The sequence below is a fragment of the Manis javanica genome, chromosome 4 (genome assembly GCF_040802235.1).
Source record: "Manis javanica isolate MJ-LG chromosome 4, MJ_LKY, whole genome shotgun sequence".
Taxonomy (NCBI): Eukaryota; Metazoa; Chordata; class Mammalia; order Pholidota; family Manidae; genus Manis; species Manis javanica.
In genome coordinates, this window is record NC_133159.1 from 147,979,058 (window position 1) to 148,002,209 (window position 23,152).

At 39.9% G+C, this 23,152-nt stretch overlaps 1 protein-coding gene across 1 annotated transcript in view; it reads right to left on the bottom strand.

The window, feature by feature from the left end:
- Window positions 1-109: 109 nt before the first annotated feature.
- PPM1E (protein phosphatase, Mg2+/Mn2+ dependent 1E) overlaps window positions 110-23,152 on the bottom strand; it is a 227,094-nt gene continuing 204,051 nt past the window's right edge. Inside the window, exons 3-7 of the mRNA XM_073235333.1 lie at window positions 14,094-14,293; window positions 10,747-10,935; window positions 8,266-8,409; window positions 7,935-8,028; window positions 110-2,592 (exon numbers count right to left, since the gene is read on the bottom strand). Of these exons, the coding sequence (XP_073091434.1) occupies window positions 1,520-2,592; window positions 7,935-8,028; window positions 8,266-8,409; window positions 10,747-10,935; window positions 14,094-14,293 (1,700 nt within the window). The 3' untranslated portion in view covers window positions 110-1,519. The remainder of the gene's footprint in view (window positions 2,593-7,934; window positions 8,029-8,265; window positions 8,410-10,746; window positions 10,936-14,093; window positions 14,294-23,152) is intronic.

Sequence of the window (23,152 nt, forward strand, 5' to 3'; positions counted from 1 at the left end):
TGGTACCCAAGTTATGCTAACAGTCCTCTATGTTTTTAAAATCCAGGGCTTTTAGTCCTCCATCATGGGTCTAGGGAACAAAGTAATCAAATTATTATGAAAAAAACACAATCAGGCAGTGGACTAAGAGCATCTGGTGCCTTCTAATGGCAGGAATGAGCGGGCACCACAGCGGAGCCTCTGCCCAGCGGCATGGCAGGCCCACGGGTGACTCGGGGGGGAGGGGGGACATCACACGGAGGCAGTCATGACTCAGGGGATTAGAGGCTGCCTCACAGAATGTGTCTGATTATTGGCTTATTTGCTGTCTTCAGCTGAAAATGTGCTTCTGGCTTGAAACTGCAGAAATGGCAAAAAAAGACTATTTTAAAATAACAAATGAGTGAATATCGACACAAGAAACCCATGTGCTATCTCTGCAGTATGAAGTTGCATGTAGCAGGATTCCTGGGTCTCCATTTCAAACTAAAGAGACCTCAGTCTCCGTAATCTGTATTCTTCTGTATTTGGCATCTGGGCTCACTTTAGGCAATACTTCAGCCTCTTTAACAACAGTTACTTCATTTCTTTGGGAGAAACAACTTTAGAGAAGTTAAAACCAGTATTGATTACTCTCCAAAACCATTTTTTATTTTATAGTAGTATGCCTTTGCTGTCAGTGAACTTAAAGAAGGCAGGAAAAACAAACACTATTTGATTTTTTAAAGTGGCAACCTGATTCTGGTATATTTGTACCCAATATCATCTCCATTAAACCAGCTTTATTCCTGACATGAAGGTACAGTGAAAAACATTAGCATCAAAGGTTAAGATCATTTGACAGCAGTCTTCTAAAATGACACTTAAAAATTCCATCCAAAGCACCATAACAGGTTATGAAACTCCCAAACAGCTACAGCCCTAGGAAATACTTTGTAAGTCAAAAATTTTCAGTCTTTTATGTTACAGAAAAAAAAGTAAATATTTTTTTACTATATGCCACCTCACAGGTCTGAGAATGACATTTTTATGTTAGTTTTCTACTTCGTTGTTACCAGTTAAAACCCATATGGCTTTTATAAGTCCTTTACCTACTGAAAAAAAGGGGAAAGGGGGCTTCCCTCATAGTTCCTGTCTTGAGGAACATTCCCCAACTAAATCTTAATTCTGCATTGTTTTCCATAGATACATTAGGCACATCAGACCAGATTTCAACTGTGTTGACATTTCAACATTTTATATATATATATACCCTGACGGAAATAACCGATTCACAAGTTTCCACTAGTGACAAGGGGTAGGGGGTGGGGGCTGAGTGGAGGTGTGGAGATACAACACAGGGACCAGCTGTATAATTTTGCTAGTGAAACTGCCAATACTTTTTTTAAGATTGAAAACACTGTATTTTGAGTTTCCTAGAGATCTATTTACATTTAAGAATTGAACCACCCATGGTTTCATAATGAGCACATGTATGTTAGAAATGTCTACCTTGTTTCCACTCTTATAGTGGAGTCTTACTGGGGGAGAGCCTGCTAGCCTACTGGAAAGAGGACTGCATCTTACAGCTCCCGGGAAGACCTGGGTGCGGAACAGCCTGACTCTTTCTGAGCTTCCTCCTCGTGTTTTCACTGTACCCTTTCCGACTATTTTGCCTCCACAGCAGAGAACTTAACATCCTGGCTCTCTTCCCACTTTGAATAAGGGAGGACAGGCTAGTGCCTATTTTGTGGGAAGGCTCTTGAGAAGAGCAAAATGAATAAAACTTTGGATTAAACCTGAATCCATGCCACCTCTTTGAATAATGATAGCGTAAATGAGACAATCTAGAAATTCTCTTCCCCAGAAATCTGAACTGTTCATTTTCCAACCTAGAACAAACAGGAGACAGGCTCTCCCTTCTGTATGTCTGCTGCCCTGCTGAACTCAAATTAATGGAAGAGGGAAACTCTCCAGCACCGCTCCATGCAGGCCATGATGACTTAACTGATTTTTTCTCCATTATTAGCTCATTATTAAGATTTGCTTTCTTTGGTGCACCAGGACCAAACATCTCAACTGGTGGCAAATACTGTGTACTGTAAGGCTTGCTTGCTTCTATTTGTGTGAGATCTAGGTAGCCTGGGTCCTCCAGCACGTTGATTTGGGACCCTGGGCTCAGGCTTGTTCTATCAGTGAATGAATCCACGCGCCCATCATAGCCTAGATCGGCTGGGGCTGAGCACTGGTGCTGAGGCCAAGGGCGTTTGCACTCTCCATGATTCTCCTTATCATCCCCACCATCTTCTTGCCCTCCTTGAAAAGAGTTCTCTGTCCAATCTGATTCCTCACTAACATTTACAGCTTTGTTCATGTCCCTCAGGAATACCACAATGACAGTGATGTTATCACTTGAGCCAGCATCACGAGCTGATGCCACTAATTTGTGGGCAACCATGCTGCTGTCTCCATTATTCTCTTTCAAGTGGTCAGACACAACTTTGACTGCCTCGTCAGGGTTCACGGTGTCATAGAAGCCGTCACAGGCCAGAATGAGGTAGTCTTCTGTCCCGTCCAGAACAGTGGAGGCAGAGTCCGCATCCCCACAGATGTACGGCTTGTGCTCAGCATCTCCTGTGGGGATTGGAAAGGTCAGATTTGGGTTTGCCTTGCATGTTAGAATGTTTATGGCCAATGCTATGGCTCTGATCACAATTTACTGGATTGTAGATCTGATTTTGCGGGAGGGAATTTATACACTGGTTTTAACTAAAATACTTGAGTTCTCTGTTAGTCAAATGCACTCAACTCCTTACTCTCAGTGAAGAACTGCCATTCACTGGGCTTCATTTCTTACCTAGCCTGGGTTTTTAATCTTACGCCTTTTGCTATGATTTAGGCTCAGCTAAATAAGCGTGGCAACAAACGCCACATCTAAATTGGTTGCTGTGCTGGAAAATTCAGTCCCACCTGGGAAACTTCGCTGATTTAGTAGATCTGTTCTTTCACTGGTGGTTAGGTCTTACGTAATTGGGATTTGAGAACAAGTCCACATTGAAAACCGACATTCTGATCACTCTCTTCATTAAACAAGTTTTGTTCTATCTTTGTTTACAAATCAGCGGCTTCATGCTGATTGACTTTTCCAATTCTCAAGCCAGGAAAAGTCATCATAAACTTCAGACAAGGGAACTGGAATGTAAGTCTTCCCAAATTTGCTTCCCATTTTTTATTGCTGTTTTACTTGTAACTTCCAGAGAACAGTCTAAAGATGCATGACCATATTTTGTTCTCAGGACTAGCATATTCTTCTTGCTCTTCTTTGTATGTCTGACCATCCCCACCTTCTGTCTTCATCACTCTTGTTCACTCTCCATTTATGAACAACTGTGAAAAACCCCAAGTCCCTACTGGCCTTTATTTCTCTCTCTCCTTGCTTAGCTCATCCACTTACAGAAGGACATTTGAGAGCTGAGCCTTGAAGGATATATATTAGTTCTCATCAGGCAGAACTGGGCCTTTGATTGAGGAACCAGCATTAGCAGAGACACAGAGGCAACCATTAGGGAATAATGTGTAGTTGAATATAGGGTTGAGACCTACATTTCTGTCAATAGACCACTGAGCCAATCAATCAGCACTTCCAGACCCATTCATAATTTCCCTGTAGGTGTTCGAAGAGGGCCTAGCAAAAGCGTCCTTAACCTGTTGGATAATCAGTAGCTTATTACAAGGGATTTTGCTTTATGTAAAAAACAAAGTATTGAGCAAGAATTCCTAGATTAGGGCATCATAATTCATTGGTAAACAGTAGCTAAGAGAAACTTACAAAGTGCTTTATCATTTGTAAAGTAGTGGCATATAGCTTCTCTAAGGATGCCCACTGCAGTTCGACTGCTTGGATAAAAATCCTGGCACATGTTATTTAAAACCCTCATCAACTACTGTCCTCACTGTACTAAAACTTCACTTTTTGATTAGGGGAAGATAAAATGAAGATAACTATGTTCATGTAAGTGAGCTATTGTCACTGTTTTTGAGATCACTGTGACAGGCTCTGTCCTACCCAAGAATAGTTCTCACCGACATTTCACATCCCTATTGAGTCCTCAGGCCCAGAAAGCCGAACGGGAGCCCCATGGTAACTCCGCCAGACCAGTGAGGGCCACATCGCCCGTCCAGCAGCTTGCATGATGGGCTACCTTGAACAACAGACCCTTACTTAATATAATTACCTGCGTTAGTTTATCTCTAAGGTAAGAAATGGTCTTTTTCACACAGTAGCCAGACCCGTCTTCCTCAGCATGGTTTTGATTTTGTCACATTCACTGCTATACTATGATGCCTCCCAACAGCCTGTTTATTAAAAGTTCCAATCACGGGATTATCCACTTTACTAACTTTTGCCATCCCCCACTCCACCTATTATTATCAGCATTATTATTTTCTGAATTCCAGCTCTAAAAATAAATGTGATCTGAGTCATACTGTTCCCAAAAATCTTGTTTTAGTGCTTCAATTAAAGGGCTACTGCAACTGTTAGTTTGGAATAGAACATACAAAGATTTGCACAGAGAAAATGCTGCCAAAATTCTGGCTTTTCACCTGCTCTACTGTTGGATGTCAAATTCATGACATTTTGCCCCCAAATTTGGTAGGAGGGCATGATTACCCGTGTCATGGTAGAAATGGAGGCATCCTTTTGTCTTCTCCCTCCCTCTCCATAGGCTAGGAACCATAATATGCCTCTGTCAACTTTGGATCATAAGGGCTCAGAAGGAGAAACAGCTGAAAAGCTTTTCATTTTTAAAGCTTTAAGTGTCACTGATTTTCTAAAAAGAGTAGAACTCTGCTCAGGAGTCCCTTTTTTTGTCCCTATTTAGCCCCTATTTTATTCCATGAGCTTTCTAAATCCTTACATTCTTCAACTCCCTCTTCCAGTTAAACCACTGGATTTCAGTAGGTGGCCTGATTTCCTGCTTCAAAGAAAATTAAGTTACCAGGCACGAACTCCCTCAATCCCTACACCCCCGCCAGCCCCAATTTTTTCTTTAGTCTGTAGAGAGTGACCCGTACCGGCCGCCATTTGCTGGGGAGTGAGGGATGCCCTCCTCTCCCCACAGCACCTGTGCCGGCAGGGCCTCTCTGGGGCTCTGGCTGCTCACCTTCATGTTCTCTTCTACTGCTGTCTTTTCTTATCCTACAAACATGTTCTGATCTAAAATCTCTCCAAAAACAAAAACAATAAAAGCAACTCTTTCCCAAATCGGCTTTTCCCTCAAGCTACCACTCTATTTCCCTTTACCACCAAGTTGCTAAATTGCTAAAAGAAACTGAAATCTGCACATTCCTTGATAGTGTTCATTTTATTTCACCTGATTATTTTTTTCCACCTACTAATCCAAAACATTTCTCTCATCTGTTCCCAGTTATTTCCTATTTTCAAAATTCCATGTCTTTTTTTAACCCACATCTCCCTTGACTTTTGTAGCATGTGACCCTGTTCACCACTGACCCCTAGGAACCCTCTTCCCGTAGCATCTGTGATGCCCCACTTGCTTCTCTGATCCCTCAATTTTTTTCACAGGCTCCTTCACTTAATAATAATACTACTAACAAATGACTGTGTGCTAAGACTGTGCCATGCAGTTCTAAATGTGGTGTGTGTATTACACCCCTTAATACAAAACGTCCATGAGTTAGGCACTGTTACTGTTCCTACAAAGGAACAAATAGACATAGAGAAGTTAAGTAAATTTCCCAAGGCCCACATCTTGTAAAGCAGTAGGGCCGAGATACAAACCCAGAGAGCATGACCTTCTCTACGTTGTTTTACCTCACGTAACGAGTCTCGTCTTTGGTCTCTCTTCACACTGACTGTTATACCTGCCTACAGACAGTATCAACTACTACATACATAACAGCTCACACGCTGCTAATATTATTGCCAAAATAGGATCAGTTTCCAAATCTCTATATCCAACTCAGAGCTCTCTGCTAAGCTCCAGATCTGCATTTCCAACTGCATATAAATTATCTTCCAAGACATCCCACAGGTACCTAGAATATAAAACAAGTCCAAAGTGAACTCATTATCTGCCCTCCTCCCCACCCCCCAAACTGCTGCTGCTTTATTACAAATGATTTATCATCTTCTCAGTCATAAAGCCAGAAACCTGGAAGTTAGCTTTCCTCTTCCCCCACAAACTGTCATTCCTGTCTCATCAATTTATACCCTCCTCTGTATCCGTTTTTAGCTGTCCTCATCTCTGCAACAAATGGTATCAACAGCCTCCTGAACAACCTCTCATCTAGGCTTTGTACTCTAATCCATCTTCCATAACATCATTACAGATATCTATAAATACAAATCTGATCCTGGTGCACATTCTCTCTGCGCATTCACCAGGTAAAATCCAGACTACTTAGCTTGGCACATGGTCTTCACATTCTGGTGCACACACTTACCTTCACCACTGCCACCTTCTGCCCCAGCCTCTTGTACACATTGCTGTTCCTAAAACCCAACATGCCCTTTTGGACGCCCACATATCTGTGCTTCTCTATACTTGGGATTTCCTCCCCTAAACACTATCTTCATATCCGACTAGGAAGTCGGTTCCTCTACGGAGTTTGCCTTGTTCTTGTACACGGTCACTTACCCAAGGACACTCTCCCTGCTTTAGTTTCCCCTCGGGTTATATTTTTAGAAGCAAGAAAGGGCAGGTATCATCTAGTAAAGCTGGTTCCATAACAAGTATTAAAGGAGCCTCCCAGCACTCTGACGAAAACAGTAAGGTCAAGAGGAAGTCCAGGTCTTTGTGTGGAGTTATCGGAAGTTATTTTATACAGGGGTACATTTTTGAAATAAGAATTTCCCCCTTTTTGGCCTTATTCCAGAGTTCCTAAGAACTCCCTCAGTCTAAGGTAAAGCTAACTTGATTTTTCAGAGGGTATTTACAGAATCTTTCAGCTTTCTCTTTCCTTGAGCCTTCTGTTCACATTTGGGCCACTTCACAGCTTGCCACCACCTCCCCATGAGTGGGAGGAACGTATATCAGTGGTGAGACTAAATCAGTCTTTTGAGATTTTGTTAATATTCTGCAATTATCTTATAATGATAAGCAAAGTTTAGAGATTGGATGTGAATTCCACGTATACCGTGTTATCCCTGTCAGTCAAACTTCATTTCTTGAGGAGGCAGTGGCTAAGAACTGCAGGATGTATTCATATGGGCATATCACCCATATAGACACACTGATTTATTCTTTAAAGAAAAAAAAAACAGAACGGAAGTTAAACCATGAAGCCTAAAAATAATAAACCCAGGCTCCAAAGTGTAACAAAGAAAAAGGACATTTCATCCAGTCATTTAGTTGTTCTCTAAGTTTTAGAGTTTCATTGACTTCCTCCTTCTTTTGAAGAATTCAGATCCCAAAGACAAATTCTTTGAAACCCTAGGGTTATCGGGCAACTTGCTATATTCCACATATAGAATATTACTTTCATCTAAAAAGCACAATTGGTTTTCCTATGAAGTTATTCTCTGTTGCTTATGTCATTTTAGAATTCAATTCTAAAAAAGATTTTAAGATACAAGCAAAAAATATAGGGGAGGGGAGCCTTCCACTTTATGGAAAATACTAAATTTATGACTCAAAATGGAATGAAATGAGGATCACTGTGGTTTTAAGCAGATTGTGTATCAAAGATTAAAGGCTCTTATTTAAAAAAAAATTGAAACTAATAAACTGCATTTCTTAATATAGCTCAGTTTTAATAATGGGATTCAAATATATAAATGAGGTTAATTAAATCAAATAATGAAAAGAGGCATTATCCAACTGTTATATTAAACAGCAAACACTATGATAATACAAATTATTATCTTAGGTTCCCTTATATCAGAGTTAATGTAAGACAATGAACTAGAAGCAGACAGTCTAGAGAAACAAAAATTAATTGGTTTTTCCTACCAATAGCTCTGGAGACTGACAGACTTCCATTCACCCTCCAGGCACCAAACCATACTACACAACCTCCAAGGGCCTCAATTCGCTGCTTTTCATCCTAAACAGCAATGCATAGAAAGAAGCAAATAACTGGGTTCAGTATTTATTCATCTATCTTAACAGTAAACAACAGACATAGTACTTATCAGCTTCCTAGAAAGGTTCTCTTTATTTCTCCTTTGGAAGGTGGGCATAGTTGCTGAGATAATGGCAATACTTATCATAATTAAGTGAATCTTAACAATTAGAAAACTGCATTTGTGGCATGTGTCCTAATAGAACAGATTATACTTACCTCTCTGTCCGGTTTGTGTGGCTTCATTAGTTCAACAGCTTGGCCCTTTCTCACAAGCATAACCTGGGAATCACCCACCCAGGCCACATGTAGCATATTGCCTCTGATAAAAGTCACCACTCCTGTGGTCCCACATCTTAAGCTCTGAAAATAATGTAAATAAAAACTCGAGTCAGTAAAAATAAACAGACATCAAAGTCTTGCTGAGAATATAAACTTTTCAGTTGGGAATTAGATTTACAATAACTAGACTTCACAAATAAACAGGAATTCCAATTTCTCAGTGGCTTTCTGTGTGCATGTATGCATTCATGTGATACACAGACGCATTGTCTGTGCTGTGCAAAGCAAGGATGATCGCTGACTCCACCCCATTTTCTGCGCAGGTTAAGAGCTCTGCGGCAGGGTCTGTGACTTGCCCAAGGGCAGACCACTGATTACTGTACAAACCAGAACTGGAGTTCTTTTTCCTCCTAGTTCTGTGCTAAATCTAGTATATCAACCCATAGAGTAAAGATTTCCATATTCTGGCCTCTGTTTTGTTACTGACCTACTGTATGCTCAGGAGGGAGTTCTAGCTTTACAAAATCACCTATAAAGCATCTGACTGGTACACAGCAAATACTTCCATACTAGGAGCCAAGAGATAACGTACATCCCTGGAGTGTTAAGTTACTTATACCTTTAAAAAAGGAAGAGAAAAACTCCACTATAATAATTTTAGGGGCTTTTGCATTTGAGACATTGCATAAAGAACTAACAGCCTGGAACTTCACTGCAGTAGCTCTTGATGCTACTGTACTAAAATGACATCTCTATTTGACATGAGTCACCACCAAATGATCATGACTTTCTGTTACTAGGGCTTTAGCCCAAATTAGAACCAATGCGTCAAAGGTGGTAAAAGGCCCCTTGTATCCAATGAGAAAAACAACTTCTCATTTTCCCTATATACGGAAAGTTTGTTATAAATCGTCACCCACCAATAAAACATCTTCCCACACAGAATGTTCAAAAACTCAGCCCCCTGGAACACATGATAAAGACCCAGTGCATACACCCTGGAGGACAGGAGGCAGGGCTGCTCCCCAACAGGAATAGCTGCTTTCTTCCCAGCAGTTAGCAGCACAGGGAAGCACAAGGAGAAAATTAACAGCTGAGAAAACCTGAATTATTCAGGAGAACTATTGGCAAGAAAGAGAGACCCTAGGATTGTGGCAAAGCAAATCAGATGAATATGATCCAAAAAAAACCCCATAATTTTGAGGACACAGAGATAAAGGGATATAACAGAAGATGAAGAAAACAAACACGTGAGCGCCTCTCAGGGCGGAGGTCACAGATCGCCTAGCTGGGCCAGGCCCCTCCTCAGCAGGACGACAGCGGCAGCTCCACGGGGCGGAGCCAAGCAGTGGAGGTTCCCAAGAGACTGAGAAGGTCTGAGGTCAACGACTGTTTTGTTTTCTGGTTCCACCTCCATATGCAGACCCTAGTGATTACTGTTGTTGTATTTGCATATTAATCTAAACCTTGGGTGTGGGTGGGGAGACACAGAATATTTCCCTTGCTTAATACCAAATAGCTCTAAATTACTGTTTCATTAATTCCAATCTGCACAACTGCTGGGTAGTACAACTATGAGATCAAAGAAATGGACTGAACGTACCCTGTTCTCTCCAAGTCCCTTTCAAAATGGGCTAATGTTTAAGTTATAGGGCAGGGTTTTCTGGATGTATGAAATTCTGTAATTACTATTAAAAATTATACTCTTTCTGTTGGCCCCCAGTTAGAATGAATATAAATTATTATAGTTAATTATGTACCAATGCCAAGAAATATAATTAGATTAAAATGTTTACATCTAAATCTTAATATACAGCCCCTGTCATTCAGAATAAATACCTTAGGTCTGATTAACCATAAGAAAATAGGACATGAGTTCTGACTTTTCTTCCTATTAAGAGAAAAATCAGTAAAGGATCATCTGAGGATTTACTCACTCCAAGCAAATTTTCCCTCAAGAGACACAACAGGAACACACTGCCAACCCATTTAGAAGCAAATGTATGGGAGTAATCCCAGCTTCTGTTTCTTTTTTAGACCATTGTTTTAATTACCATATCCAGATCTTGTCAGCAAAATTCTACTTCGAGAGATGGTCCTGGTGTGAAGCTGACAGGCAGCAGTGAGTAAGAAAGGTGAGACTCACCTGCCAAATCCAGCAATGGGATTGCCTTTCCAGAAAACTACTGTTTGGGAGATTCTATGCAGACATCATAGCACCCCATTAAAACTGTTCTTGAAGAGGGAGTTAGAACTGTAACAATCCAATACTGTGGGTCAAGAATATAGCCTTGAAGAGAACTTTAAATAATGCCTGCCCCCGGCTCCAAAAAAAAAAGTGCAAAATAGCCCTTTAACCGCAAACCAAGCTGAGCTCAGTAGTCATTCACAGCTGGAATTTTTGAGAAAACGACATACCTCCCTGGCTGCTTTCTGTACAAACCGCTCATCAGTGACCCGGAAGGCCCGGCACAGGGCCTCAGCAGGATCATGGGGGAACATTTCCTGGCGTACTAAATTAACATGCAGGTGAATGGAGGCATAGATGGCAGCATCCACTCCCCCGTGGCCATCAAACACTGCAAAGTAAGCTTGTTCTTCCTGGTCCTGTCAAAGAAACAGAAGCATTTAAGGGAATTAGGTACAGCATGACTTGAATAAGCCAATGCCCTGCACTGCTGCCTGTCCTCCTCCCCTGCATTTGTCACCCAGATAATGAGACTAAATGTTTCCCTTTTCTGACATGCCTGATCAACAGCTAGAATACCTACAATATTAGGGCATCTGTGCTTAACACCAGAACACTGGAATGTATCATGTCCAAAAGCTCTGGCTGAAGGGCCCTCTCTCTGCGAAAGTTGTTGTCTTGTACCATGGAACCGACCCCCACACATTTGCTTCAAAACGGCTGTGAAAAGTTGTGGGGTGGAGGAGGAAAGAGAAGGTCTGAGGAGGAATTGGGCAAGAGCTGTTCTGGATTAAGCAGTTTTTCAAAATGAAAATATTTTAATAATAAAATTAGAAAATGAGAATAATAGGAAATAATTGCCCTTCCAGCACACAATTCCAGCACAACTATGTTAGGTTGTTTAAAATATTTGTATTTTAGAGATAATTAAAGTATACATATATTTCTAAATTATAATGTCTCCTTTAAAATCATTCATGGTCACATTGAATTCTTAGTGTAAATAAGAGTCTCTAAACTGGTTAGCCAAATGCGCACCACCTCTGATATCCAAAGGCCCTGAGACCACCTTTGTGTGCCCCCTAATCCAAGATTTCCTTGCCCACCCATTCCTTGAAGGGCTACTTAAGGCAACTGCCAAAGAAGGGTCTTCAAACCTGTGCCTGATGTTGACAAAGGAAGCCTAAGCACAGTTTAAACCACAGTATTTAAAGCATTAAGTAGTTTCCTTCATCATCTTCAACTCGGGTTTAAATGTCGAATCTAGCTCATGTACGAGACATGTCACTCTCCAAACTCTCCCTGAGTCCTGGGCTCCTACTTTAAGCAACAGCATGTACTGATTTTCATTTGCAAGCTTTGACTTCCTCCTTGGGCTCTAGGAGCTCAGAAGAGTCCAGGCCTTGTCATTCCGAGTATATTAAATACACAAAGTAAATCATATAGCTGTTTTGTGCTTGTTTTCTCCTCTGTTAGGCAGGGATGAGTTGCTATCTCATGGGGATTTAGAAGGACTATTAAAGCAACAGGTGTATTTGTGCTTTGAAATAGTTTTTTTAAAAAGTATACTACCTTTACAAAATATAAATGTCCATAGGATAATGGTGACACCCAAGTATTATGAAATGTACACCTAATAAAGACATTACAACTAGTTAGTTTAGCAATTTAATCAACACCTTCCATAATGCCATTGAAGATTAACTGGTTAAATAGAACTACCTAGGAGAAAAGTCCTGACATACAGAATTTCTACTTGTACTAAAGCAGTACTCAGTATTAAACAACTCAGTTGGCAGGATAGGGATAAAACTGAAAAACAGCATATCCAAGCAGTTTTTGAGTGATTAGTGTGCTGAAGAGGGGTCATCACAAAGAGGGGCAATGACAGCTTTATGGGAACATAAGAATATAACTGAATGTGATATTGATAGGGAGGTTCTTTAACAATACAGCATCAGAAGAAACAGAAGCCAAGTGGAGCTCTTAAAATTAGTATAACTTCTTAAAGGGAAAAATAGGATGTTTTTCTGTTATAAATACAATGTATGTTTATTTAGACTAATAAAGAAGTGTAAAGGAAATAAATACATCTATAACCCCACCATCCACTGACAAGTTTTCTATACATATAAGTTTTTAAATTAGGATCATACTGTACATGAAATTTTATATCCTGCTTTTTGTCTTTTACTGTATCATTAGCATTTCCCCCATATCATCAACTATTGCTCACAGACATTATTTTAAATGGATATGTATTATACATCTTATGAGAGTATATCATAGTTAACATTCCCCATATATAAAATAATACAAAATTACATTATGGAAAATGTTACATAAAACATTTGTATCAAACAGAATATATATGTAAGACTTTTGTGCCTTTGTTTCCTTACAATATAAAAGTAAAAGTAAAATTATCAAATCAAAACGTGAAAATTCACAATGTTCCAAATATGTGTTGTTAAATTGCCCTCAAAGCCTGTCTCACTATATAGCAAGGTGCTCCTTTTTGAGTCAGGTCTTTGGGCTGATTTTGAGGCAAAATGAAAGCCACCCAGGTCAACAAAAAGCAATGATGCCCTTCGACCTGAGTATGATCTTCAGGTGGGTGTGAGTGGTGTAAGGGTTGTTTATCACACAGCAACCTTTGGGTTACATCTGCCTGGGATGGGAACATTCAGGAACAAAGCTATCAACTGATCTGTCTTTGTAACATAAGCTCCAATTAGCAGCCCACCATCACTGTTTATCAGATCTTGTTAGCTAAAATTTAAATTTAGCTGCTAAATGAGGGAAATATTGTGCTCTGTATAACTTACTACATTGTAATTTTTAAGTTATGGACTTGTGGGAAGAAAAAAGGCAACTGGCAGGCAAAGGAAACAAACATACCTCTTCTTGCATTAACATAATAGTTTAATAGAAAAAAGGAAGATAACAAGAAAATGGTTATTAAGTTGACAAGGCTGATACGATCCAATTTATTAATCGCTGAGATTCATAAAATATAATTCCAGCTACCTTCCTATGTCAGAAAACATTTTTTTAAAAATCACATGACATCAGAAAACTCAGGCTCAAATTCATCCTTTTATATTTGTTTTGTGTTGCTTCAGCAACATAGTAATTAATGTGGTAATTTAATAAACACCACTTGGCTGTCCTATAGAAATAGTTTTTTTTTACAAAACAGCTTTATTGAGATAAACTATTTTCTTTTTTGCATGTATGTTTACAGAATAGATCTGAGAGTTCACACAAGGAACTGGTAACTTCCCTTTCATTTTCATTGAAGGGAACTGAGTGAGAGAGACAAGGATAAGAGAGATTTTTATTTTCTAGCTTCTGAACCTTGTGAATGCATTCCCTATGCAAAGTAAGATAAAATAGATCATTCTTTTTCTGTTGTCTAATGCAAGCAAATGTGTGCTGCTTTGCCTTATTCCTACTCCAGCCTATCAGAGAGAGAGGTGTATCAGAAGTTCCCTTGTGAGAAAGCAGGACCATGCAGGTACTTGCTTTTGTTTTGCTTTTTAAATCTCACAGACTCTTCAGAAGTGCCCTTTACCTGTAAATTGAAGAGCATATTAAAGTCAGGAATGCAGACATGTTTGTCCTCCATTTTCCTGCGCATGTTTTTGATGGCATGGATCGATGTCTCATAATACAGCTGTGGTCTTCTGCGGAGAGGGAACTCTTTCACCCAGCTGCAGCAGATCTCGTGGAGTTTGCTGAAGACAGAACGGGCCAATTTCACTGTCTCAATCTCTGTGAAGGAAACACAGAAACCCCCAATGAAGAGCCTTATAAAAATGCTTTTCACTTGCCTGCTTGATAAAGACAGAAGATGGTCACCTTAGTCAAGCTCCTCCTTAGAAGAAATTCCTCCTCCTCAAGAGAAAGGAAGTGTTGCTTCTGAAGAGAGAAAGTTTCAACCTATCTTGTAAAAAAGTCATCAGCCAGCTGCTGCCACTAAGATACCCTTATGTGGTGAGAAGAAAACCTCTGGGCAGGACAGGATGGGACCGGAGGCTGGCTCTGTCCCCGCCGCGGAAGCGCCCTGCCGCTGTGATCGAGCGCCCAGGGCGGGCTGCCTTCCCGTTGGCTGCCGTGGTTACTATCTGGAAAGCCAAGCCCCCTGTGCTTAGAAGAGTGACTGAAGTAGGAGAATACTGGTTATCCAGCTAATTGGAATATGAATAGTCTATGAAACAATTCATTTACAAACTGCTAATGAGAGTTTACTTTGATCACCAGGTTGTCTTTATCTTTCCTCTTTACTTCCCTCCAGTTCCCTAACTTTTCTCTCCTGTGACAGATCATAATTTGGAATTAAATTGTATATTTTTATTGGTAGGTATTTTTACTGAAGTTGATATACAATCTTATAATGGTTTCGAGTACACAACACAGTGGTCCAGCAGTTACCCGTATCATTAAGCCCTCACCCCAGCTGGCGCGGTCACTATCTGTCAACACAGGAAGATGTCCCAGAGCCCTTCTCTGGGCTGTACTCCCACCCCCATGACCAACAGTGTGATTGAGAGTTTTTTGTGCCCTTTTAGTTTATAGGTTTTTTAGATTAACATTTTAGGCAATAGCTTAAATAGTTTAGCAAATGAAGTAAAGGTTTTATATGTCTCTAAGGAAAAAAGTACTTAAATTCTGTCCATGTGTGTAACCCAGGATAGAAAAAGAAGACAGCAAACAGGATTCTTCATCCTAGACTATTGAGTCTACTACTTGACCCATTTAGTGGAGCAGACTAGTTGATTTCTGAGGATGACTTGAGTCCTTGGATGGATGGACAAATGTGGAAGCCTTTTAAGCAACATTGAATGGCATTGTGCATATTGTATCTCACATCATCTCCCCTCAGGTTGCCCTCTATTCAAGTTACAGCTATTGAAATAAAAAAGGGGAGGTTAGGTTTTCGCAAGCGAGTATTATAAGAGATTCCTCCTACATCTCAGGTAAAAAAATCTAGAATTCTCAAAAATTTTCTTCACTAAATCACATATAGCTTGTCAGCTTGAGAAAATGTGTGCCAGATGGTCACTGGCCACACACGCCTCCTCCGATCTACAATACAATCCCACAGAAGAGAAACTGTGTTCCAGAATGGCCTGGGAATTTAGATTCCCATTTTTTATTCTCTCTGCTATTGCTTTTATCTGTGGCTACATCTAGCTGTTTTCTTATTTAAAATTCTTTTTTAAATGACTATATCCAGAAAGCTGATCTCAAGGTTTTTGTTGATTTTTTCTTCATTAACATAGCACGGGATGACAAACCATGTTTGTGGCTTTGTCCCACTTGACATTTTTATATTACTGAAAACCAATGGTACACTTGAAAGAGAAAAGAAGTTTAAAGAGCAAATACAATCTGAAGATGTGTGTAGAAGAGGGAAACTGAGGCCAATAGACAACTCGGCCTTTTGATTGTTTTGAGCAACTCCATTTTTTTTTTTAAGCACCAGTTGCCAGAGACTGTCTCCTTCACCCAGCAATTATCTGTTTGTATCACTCCATCCCATCTGGTCTCTGCAACAGGAAAGTCCCCCAAATTCAGACCCTGAGTTTGGGTGCACATTTGAGGATTGCAAAACAGTAAGTGAATTCAGAAATTTTGAGGGAGAATTGGGTGGGGTGAAACAAATAGCTGATGTAAACTATCAGTATAGTTCTCAGATTCCAGATAATAAGGCATTATATCATTCTTTGGTTTGTATGTTACTCTTATTTCATAGACCTACACTGTTCAATAAAGTAGCTCACTAGCCAGCCACTTGTGACTAATGAACTTTAAATTAGTTAAAATTAAATTTAAAAAACTAAATTAAAAAAATCAGTTTTTGGTCCCACTGGCTATATTTCCAGTGCTCAGTAAGTACATATAGCCAATGGCTACCTCACGGGACAGTGCAGGTAGAGAACTTTCCATCATTGTGCCTGTCTATAGGACAGTGCAGATAAAATTGGTTAGGGGAAGTAATACCAGCTTCCTCTAATATTTAGCAAACCACTAGATCTGTCCCTACCTGCTCCCACTTGCTCCTTCCTTTATGTTTCCATTACACTTTGCTTACACTGTCTAGTATAGCTGGTACCACATTTTGTAATAATAGATAACATTTGTTGGTCATTTGCTATATTCTGTGTCTCTGGAACATTTCACAAACAGGTAAAACCATTCTCAGTCCCAGGTCTGACTCTAACACCGATGCTTTCCGCTTCCAAATTAGACTGCGGATAGAGACTGTGTCTTAATTGCTCTTGGCTAGTCATAGTACAGACCTGGCAGACAGCAGGAGCTCGTTTGATGTTTACTGGATAAATGAATGTGTACTTCTGTAAATTAAATAACCGCTAAAATATTAAAATATTTGTATGCTTCTTGATCAATGTTTTAATACAAGGAGGACTAGTTTTCCTACCTATTTTTCTTAATTTGAAAACACATAACATGTATATTTGAATGTTTATTCTTCCAGGTGAACTTTCGAATTATTTTGCCAAGTTTGAGGGGGGAGATCTGTTGCCTTGTGTTTGGGATCATATTGAATGTATAGAGTAATTTGGAAAAAGTTGACATTTTTTTCATATTGAGTCTTATCCAGGAACAAGTTATATTGTTTAATTTAAATGCTTTCTACATTGCCAAATAGAGTTGTAACATTGGCCCTTCATATTTCTTAATAAATATATTCCCACTTATTTTATTTGCTTTTTTGAGTCAAAACCTTGCTTTAATGTGATAATTGCCACCTAGCTAACATTCCTCTTTTTCCCAAGAACACTTCCTCCTCTACCATCAGTCCATGTGCTTCTAGGGGTAAAACACATGATTCAGGTTTGGCCACCTAGAGAATTGCCTTCATCTGGCCACAGTGATTGGTTCAGGAATGAGAAACAATCCAAGCTGGGCTAATTAGAGTGAATTTGTGATTTATGTAAGAGCAACTGAGTAAAGTCACTCTTACTTTCCTGCTGGATTTGAAGCTGAGCAGACGAAGACCTAGCATACCTAACAGTCCTTGCTGCCACAGGGAGACTGAAAATGAAGTCAAAATGCAAGGGTACATCTGAGAGTTGGAGAAATGCAGAGTTCAGTTCAAAGCCTTGAGTGTATCTGTGTAGGTACCTTGAAGGGTAACCAATAAATTCTGTTTTGCTAAAGCCAATTTGAGTCATTAGTGGCCACTTGCAATAAAAAAATTCTGTAATTCGTAAGTGCTATAAATCCATAAATGCTAAATTTTGGTTTTAGCCAAATTTTGCCCTACAATGTCCAAGATGTATGCATCTAGTTCAGCTTTATTAAGCATATTTTTAAAATTAGGAATGGATATTGACTTTTATCAAATGCTCTTTGGGCATCTTTAGATATTGTTCTGGCTTTCTTTCTTTTGATCTATTAATATATAAATTATAGTAACAGACTTCCCAATATTTTTGTTTTATTTACTGCTGATTCCCTAGCACAGAGCTAAGCATATGGTAGGTCCTCAATAAAACACCATCAAATGAACTAATGATTGTACTCAATATATTATATAAATATTTGACTTAAGATTTTTACATTGATCACTAAGACTAGTCTCTCATTTCCTTTGTTAGTTTTGCTTTTGGCAAGTTTTGGCATCAGTGTTCTGCTATGCAAATTTTCCTTCTTTGTGCAGTTGGATAAATCATTTTAAAAAGCACTAGAACTGTATCTTCGAAAATGTTCACCTGTAGAGGTGGAGCCAAGATGGCGACTTGAGTAGAGCAGCAGAAATCTCCTCCCAAAACCACATATATTTATGAAAATATAACAAAGACAACTCTAGAATAGAGAACAGAGGACACAGGACAACATCCAGACCACATCAACACCTGTGAGAACTCAGCGCCTCACGAAGGGGTTAAGATACAGACCCCAGCCCGGTGGGTCCCGAGCACCCCTCCCCCCAGCTCCCGGTGGGAGGAGAGAGGTCTAAGCAGGAGGGAAAAGGAGCCCAGGACTGCTGAACACCCAGCCCCAGCCATCCGCACCAGAGACCAGACACAGTGCATGCGTGGGGTCCTGGATACTAGGGAAACAGGACAGCAAGACCGGTGAGCAGGTCCCTGAGGCCGGTGCCCGGGGACAAAGAAAAGCGAGTGGCTTTTTTTTTTTTTTTGGCGAGTGCTTTTTGTAAGTCTTAAAGTGACAGGGACCTCAAAACCGGATGGAAGTATCCCGGGACACATACTCCAGTAGCAGGGAATCTGGGGATCTCTGGGCACTCTAACCCCCTGGGCAGCAGGGAGCACGGAGGCCCCTCACGGAGATAAATAGCCTCCTGGCCGCTCCCCCTCCAATGCAGCTCCACCATTTTGGAGCAGCAGCCCGAGTCAGGCCACGCCCACAGCAACAGCGGAGATAAACTCCACAGCAGCCGGGATGGAATCAGAAGCCCTGTCTGCGCGCAGCTGCCCAGCACAAGCCATTAGAGGTCACTGTTCTCCCAGGAGAGGAAGGCCACAAACCAACAAGAAGGGAAATTCTTCCAGCCATCACTTATCCCAGCTCTGCAAACTATTTCTATCACCATGAAAAGGCATAATTACAGGCAAACCAAGATCACAGAGACAACACCAGAGAAGGAGACAGACCTAACCAGTCTTCCTGAAAAAGAATTCAAAATAAAAATCATGAACATGCTGATGGAGATGCAGAGAAAAATGCAAGAGCAATGGGATGAAGTCCGGAGGGAGATCACACATGTCAGGAAGGAGATCACAGAAAACAAACACTGGAAGGACTTATAAGCAGAATGGATAAGATGCAAGAGGCCATTGAAGGAATAGAAGCCAGAGAACAGGAACGTATAGAAGCTGACATAGAGAGATATAAAAGGATCTCCAGGAACGAAACAATATTAAGAGAACTATGTGACCAATCCAAAAGGAACAATATCCGTATTATAGGGGTACCAGAAGAAGAAGAGAGAGAAAAAGGGATAGAAAGTGTCTTTGAAGAAATAATTGCTGAAAACTTCCCCAAACTGGGGGAGGAAATAATTGAACAGACCACAGAAATACACAGAACTCCCAACAGAAAGGACCCAAGGAGGACAACACCAAGACACATAGTAATTAAAATGGCAAGGATCAAGGACAAGGAAAGAGTTTTAAAGGCACCTAGAGAGAAAAAGGTCACCTATAAAGGAAAACCCATCAGGCTATCAACAGACTTCTCAACAGAAACCCTACAGGCCAGAAGAGAATGGCATGAGATATTTAATGCAATGAAACAGAAGGGCCCTGAACCAAGGATACTGTATCCAGCACGACTATCATTTAAATATGATGGAGGGATTAAACAATTCCCAGACAAGCAAAAGCTGAGGGAATTTGCTTCCCACAAACCACCTCTACAGGGCATCTTACGGGGACTGCTCTAGATGGGAGCACTCCTAAAAAGAGCACAGAATAAAACACCCAACATATGAAGAATGGAGGAGGAGGAATAAGAAGGGAGAGAAGAAAAGAATCTCCAGACAGTGTATATAACAGCTCAATAAGCGAGCTAAGTTAGGCAGTAAGATACTGAAGAGGCTAACCTTGAACCTTTGGTAACCACGAATTTAAAGCCTGCAATGGCAATAAGTACATATCTTTCAATAATCACCCTAAATGTAAATGGACTTAATGCACCAATCAAAAGACACAGAGTAATAGAATGGATAAAAAAAGCAAGACCCATCTATATGCTGCTTACAAGAAACTCACCTCAAACCCAAAGACATGTACAGAATAAAAGTCAAGGGATGGAAAAACATATTTCAGGCAAACAACAGTGAGAAGAAAGCAGGGGTTGCAGTACTAATATCAGACAAAATAGACTTCAAAACAAAGAAAGTAAAAAGAGATAAAGAAGGACACTACATAATGATAAAGGGCTCAGTCCAACAAGAGGATATAACCATTCTAAATATATATGTACCCAACACAGGAGCACCAGCATATGTGAAACAAATACTAACAGAACTAAAGGGGGAAATAGACTGCAATGCATTCATTTTAGGAGACTTCAACACGCCACTCACCCCAAAGGATAGATCCACTGGGCAGAAAATAAGGACACAGAGGCACTGAACAACACAGTAGAACAGATGGACCTAATAGACATCTATAGAACTCTACATCCAAAAGCAACAGGATATACATTCTTCTCAAGTGCACATAGAACATTCTCCAGAATAGACCACATACTAGCCCACAAAAACAGCCTCAGTAAATTCCAAAATATTGAAATTCTAACAACCAAGTTTTCAGACCACAAAGTAAAAAACTAGAAATAAATCCTACAAAGAAAACAAAAAGGCTCACAAACACATGGAGGCTTAACAACATGTTCCCAAATAACCAATGGATCAATGAACAAATTAAAATAGAAATCAAGGAATATATGGAAACAAATGACAACAACACAAAGCCCCAACTTCTGTGGGATGCAGCAAAAGCAGTCTTAAGAGGAAAGTATATAGCAATCCAGGCACACTTGAAAAAGGAAGAACAATACCAAATGAATAGTCTAACATCACAATTATCGAAACTGGAAAAAGAAGAACAAATGAGGCTTAAAGTCAGCAGAAGGAGGGACATAATAAAGATCAAAGAAGAAATAAACAAAATTGAGAAGAATAAAACAATAGAAAAAATCAATGAAACCAAGAGCTGGTTCTTTGAGAAAATAAACAAAATAGATAAGCCTCTAGCCAGACTTATTAAGAGAAAAAGATAATCAACACAAATCAACAGAATCAGAAATGAGAATGGAAAAATCACGACAGACTCCACAGAAATACAAAGAATTATTAAAGACTACTATGAAAACCTATATGCCAACAAGCTGGAAAACAGAGAAGAAATGGACAACTTCCTAGAAAAATACAACCTTCCAAGACTGACCAAGGAAGAAACACCACAGTTAAACAAACCAATTACGAGCAAAGAAATAGAAACGGTAATCAAAAAACTACCCAAGAACAAAGCACCCGGGCCGGATGAACTTACCTCGGAATTTTATCAGACACACAGAGGAGACATAATACCCATTCTCCTTAAAGTTTTCCAAAAAACAGAAGAGGAGGGAATAGTCCCAAACTCATTCTATGAAGCCAACATCACCCTAATACCAAAACCAGGCAAAGAGCCCACCAAAAAAGAAAATTACAGGCCAATATCCCTGATGAATGTAGATGTAAATTATCGAGACTCTCAGCAAGGTGGGTATGGAGGGCAAGTACCTCAACATAATAAAGGCCATATATGATAAACCCACAGCCAACATTATACTGAACAGCGAGAAGCTGAAAGCATTTCCTCTGAGATTGGGAACAAGACAGGGATGCCCACTCTCCCCACTGTTATTTAACATAGTACTGGAGGTCCTAGCCATGGCGATTAGACAGAACAAAGAAATACAAGGAATCCAGATTGTTAAAGAAGAAGTTAAACTGTGACTATTTGCAGATGACATGATATTGTACATAAAAAACCCTAAAGACTCCACTCCAAAACTACTAGAACTGATGTCGGAATACAGCGAAGTTGCAGGATACAAAATTAACACACAGAAATCTGTGGCTTTCCTATATACTAACAATGAAAGAGAAATCAGGAAAACAACTCCATTCACAACTGCATCAAAAAGAATAAAATACCTAGGAATAAATCTAACCAAAGAAGTGAAAGACCTATACCCTGAAAACTACAAGTCACTCTTAGGGGAAATTAAAGGGGACACTGACAAATGGAGGCTCATCCCATGCTCGTGGCTAGGAAGAATTGGTGTAGTCAGGATGGCCATCCTGTCCAAAGCAATGTACAGATTTGATGCAGTCCCTATCAAATTACCAGCAACATTCTTCAATGAACTGGAACAAATAGTTCAAAAATTCATATGGAAACACCAAAGACCCCGAATAGCCAAAGCAATCCTGAGAAAGAAGAATAAAGTAGGGGGGATCTCACTCCCCAACTTCAAGCTCTACTACAAAGCCACAGTAATCAAGATAATTTCTTACTGGCACAAGAACAGAGCCACAGACCAGTGGAACAGATTAGAGACTCCAGACATTAACCCAAACATATATGGTCAATTAATATTCAATAAAGGAGCCATGGACATACAATGGGGAAATGCAGTCTCTTCAACAGATGGTGCTGGCAAAACTGAATAGGTACATATAAGAGAATGAAACTGGACCATTGTCTAACCCCATATACAAAAGTAAACTCAAAATGGATCAAAGACCTGAATGTAAGTCATGAAACCATAGAACTCTTGGAAAAAAACATAGGCAAAAACCTCTTGGACATGGACATGGGTGACCTCTTCTTGAGCATGTCTCCCCTGGCAAGGAGAGCAGTAGCAAAGAAGAACAAGTGGGACTATATTAAGCTGAAAAGCTTCTGTACAGCAAAGGACACCATCAATAGAACAAAAAGGTACCCTACAGTATGGAAGAATATATTTGTAAATGACAGATCCGATAAAGGCTTGACATCCAAAATATATAAAGTGCTCACCCACCTCAACAAACAAAAAACAAATAATCCAATTAAAAAATGGGCAGAGAAACTGAACAGA